The sequence below is a fragment of the Stigmatopora argus genome, chromosome 2, assembly GCF_051989625.1.
Source record: "Stigmatopora argus isolate UIUO_Sarg chromosome 2, RoL_Sarg_1.0, whole genome shotgun sequence".
Classification (NCBI taxonomy): domain Eukaryota; kingdom Metazoa; phylum Chordata; class Actinopteri; order Syngnathiformes; family Syngnathidae; genus Stigmatopora; species Stigmatopora argus.
In genome coordinates, this window is record NC_135388.1 from 11,212,393 (window position 1) to 11,216,090 (window position 3,698).

Genomic DNA, 3,698 nt, shown 5'->3' on the forward strand with positions numbered 1-3,698 from the left:
CTTTCTGCTCGCGCAATAAAATAAATTAATCAAGATCACTCCGACAGCTCCAAATTCTGCCAAGGCCAAATTTTTAACAAAAATGGTAGATGAGTGAGGGAGGCAGAGAGGGAGGGGGGGTTGTTTATATGCCTTTTATTTTGTTGCGCGCAAGATAGTGCTGAAACTACTTTGCTGATTTCCATAAAACGTTGGGCCAAGAAAGAAACAATTTAATGTTGGAATAAAGCCAGGATTTTTCTTCATAAATTTGCTGTGATGATTTTTTTTTTGTTGCCGCCATGGTATAATTCAGCCAAACTGCACACGCTGCAGTATTTTTGACAACAAAGCAACTCACGGAGTTCAAAAGGCATAGTGCTTTATTTCTTACTAGTAATTTATAAACCCATTTATTATCAAAACCTCAATCATTATCTTACAAAAAATAATTTAAACAAAATCTTCTCACATGGCACATTTTTGGAGTACATAACATGTTATACCGTTGTAAAATAGCTCAAAATGAACACTTCCCTTTTCATTCTGAGCAAGATTGACGCCGGCCGTCACTCAGAAGAGGCCCCTCGGCGGCGACGATGGATGGACAGATGAGGATCTTCACAGCAAAACAAACAACCTTAGAAGTTACCCAAGTTATCTTTTGGCAGCACAACCATGGTGACCTTTCTACCGCGTCGCAGCTTAATTACTTTTCTCCTTGCGTACCCTCAAACGCCGTGACTTAAAGGTTAACTTCTCCCAGCTGTTAGATGTCGACATCGAGCGTTTGCACGCATCCAAATATGTCGGCCGAATTGACGTCGACGCAATATTAAAATGGTAATTTCGTAGAACGGCTTAATATAGACTGTTGGCGGATGCAGTGCGCAGGCTAGGCTCGAGCATTTATCTAAAACTAATAAAAGGTGGCTTTAAGAGGTGTTCATTGACGGTGCATTCAATCCTTGCGACACTGTGGGTGGGACAGGTTGGGGTAAAAAAAACAAAAACACAAAAAAAGCAACAAAATCCACAGGAGTTATAAACAAAACACAGTCTCGAGACTGCATGTTCATAAAAGGGAATAAAACAAATCATTACATTCTACAGTGCTTATCTGCAATGACTTAGTACACGTGTCATCATAGCCGAATGCGAGCGAGCACGAAACCATTTGCAACTCAAGTCCTCTTTGAAGGCATTAAGCAGTCAAGTAGCATCAGTCGTCTAAAAACACAAGTCCTCTCCTATACGAGCAGTATGTGGAAAGAGTTGTTAGGCTAAGGTCATTAGCGTACAGGTGGAGGACACGCTCGAAGAACGTTCATGGACGCCCGTGTTGTTGTTTAGAAACGCCGAGTCGAACGAAACCTTCAAAGGTTGGCGGAATCCCAGATATTCCACTAGTGCCGGGCAGGCGGTCTGGGCTAGAGTGTGCACGGTAAGGTGGAATTTTTGACGGAAGCTTTTGTTGATCCAGAAGTAGAAGATGCAGTTGAGGAAACCGTTGGATGTCGGCAGCCAAACCACCACAAATTCCATCCACTCTGGCACAGAGCTGCCCGAGAGTGCTGGGTGCAAAACAACAGCAAGCAGGAATGTCAGAACCGTCATTGTAGACGCCTGCGCTTGCAAGAACTCTCTGTACAACTTTTGAATTGATGATTAGATATTGTATATCCTTGCAAGATTTTTATATATTAATTAGGACTTTTAAAAAAGTAATTATGTGAAAGATACTCCTAATTATGTGTGCACACATGTTCAATAGGGACCCTTGATTTTTAAAGATCGGATTGTTTTTAAGCCGTAGCATGACAACGCAATGTGCCCAGCGCAATATTCACACCTTTTTTGAACACGCATATCTGACTCTTAACAATCATCAGGCTCATCGGGATCTTCTTATGTGTTGCTGAGAACCACGGCTAACAAACAACCTGTCACAGCAGCTCGTGAAGTAGGACACATGACAACTATGCTTCAATTCGGCACCCTTTGCTGGTAATGAGACACTTGTCAGCTGCCCTCCCGCCAACCTGAGTGGAGAATGAGCCCACTCCCCCCATTTTCTAGCGAGAATGCCAAGACAAAGAAAATTCATTATATTGAAAATGTATATTTTAGGGCAAAAATATTTTCTCTTTGCGCGAGTTCATAATGTTCGATGAAGTTCAGTACTTGCGTTATTCAGTTTTTTGACACAGATTTTTACACTCTTACTGGAAATGAATATTGGTTATCGGCCTCCTCTGACTTCTAATAATCGTTATCGGTCGATCTCATTTTTTATTATCGGATTATAAATCGTTATCATTTCATTTATTTTGAATTTCTTTTAAAAGGTAAATGGTTTGCTTTTTGTAGGACAGATATAAATGTAACTAACACCTGTACTTTCAAAACTCTAACTATAACTTTTTTTGTTTTGTTTTTTAAGATTTTAAACACAAATTGCTTACCGTTGTAGATCATGGCCGCCATGCACGGCGTCCAGCAAGTGAAGTAAGCCGCCATGACCGGCACCAGCACCCTGGAGGCCACGTCGTGTCTCCTCCGGTGCGCACGCTCCAACCGCCGCAGTTTGCGGCTCTGTCTCCGGGCGGCGCACCACACTCTCAGGTTGGCGTAGGTCATGACCGCCGAGCACGGGAAGAAGATGAAACCGGCCAAGCTCAACGAGTAGCCCATGTTGCTGGAGTAGGACGGGTTGCACACCAGCGAGGCGGTGGAGAAATGCACCTCGATGATGCCGTCTGGGAAGCAAATGGGCGCCAGGAGGCAAGGGGGGAAGCCCCAGGAGAAGGCGATCAGGAGCAGCGTCCGTCTCCTGGTCATCATGGACGAGTACTTGAGGGGGAAGAGCACCGCCACGTAGCGCTCCAGGCTGATGGCAGCCAGCGTGTACATGCACGTGGAGTACACGGTGGCGTTGCAGAAGGCCACCAGGTGACACAGCTGGTCGGGCCCGGCCGTGTAGTCCTTGAGGAGACTCACCAGGAGGTTCAAGGGCATGACCAGCAGCCCGAAGGCGGAGTCGGCGGCCGTCAACGAGAGCAGGAAGTAACGGGAGCTCCTCGACCAGCCGGCCACGGACGACGTGATCACCAGGAGGACCGCCATGTTGCCCAAAGTAATCATCACCCCCAGGATGATAATGACGCTCACCTTGACGGAGCGGTTGTGCAGATGCGTGGACGTTTGGGGGTCGAACTCCGAGCTGGAGAGGTTTAGGGACTCGTTCATGTTGTTGTTTTTTTTACCCCCTCAAAGGAACATGTTTTTGTTTTGTTTTAAAAAATGTTGGCGTTCAAGAGAACCGGTGTGCGTGCGTGCGTGCGTACGTGCGTGTGTGTGCGGAAGTTCGTGGGTATGCTGCACACCTGAGGCAATTAGTGCAGCCAGTAAGCTACGAGGGGGAAAAAGTGAGAAATCACCATATTTTCTCAGTTGTTTTCTAATTATCTGTCTTCAAAAACTTAAACAATATATAGTTTTGCAATAAAAACAGCTTATGTGCAAAACTCCTGGTATTTGTTGACTATTTATTTTCATAGTAAATGATGCCAGTGTGAATGGTTCCAGCTGCTCACCTCCTAAGCGGAGGCACAACACAACAGGAGCAAGAATGTTATTCCCTAACCAACCAATTTGTTTTACAATTTTTGACAGTCAGGTGATTAAAGATGATGTGTGCAGGGCTTTCCATGACACTG

At 45.1% G+C, this 3,698-nt stretch overlaps 1 protein-coding gene across 1 annotated transcript; it reads right to left on the reverse strand.

The window, feature by feature from the left end:
- Positions 1 to 344: 344 nt before the first annotated feature.
- LOC144070687 (histamine H2 receptor) lies at positions 345 to 3,318 on the reverse strand. The gene is made up of 2 exons (XM_077595108.1): positions 2,445 to 3,318; positions 345 to 1,553 (listed from the first exon to the last, which is right to left on the reverse strand). The coding sequence occupies exons 1-2, from the start codon at positions 3,226 to 3,228 to the stop codon at positions 1,258 to 1,260; spliced, it is 1,080 nt and encodes a 359-aa protein (XP_077451234.1). The 5' UTR covers positions 3,229 to 3,318; the 3' UTR covers positions 345 to 1,257.
- Between the last annotated feature and the right edge of the window lie 380 nt (positions 3,319 to 3,698).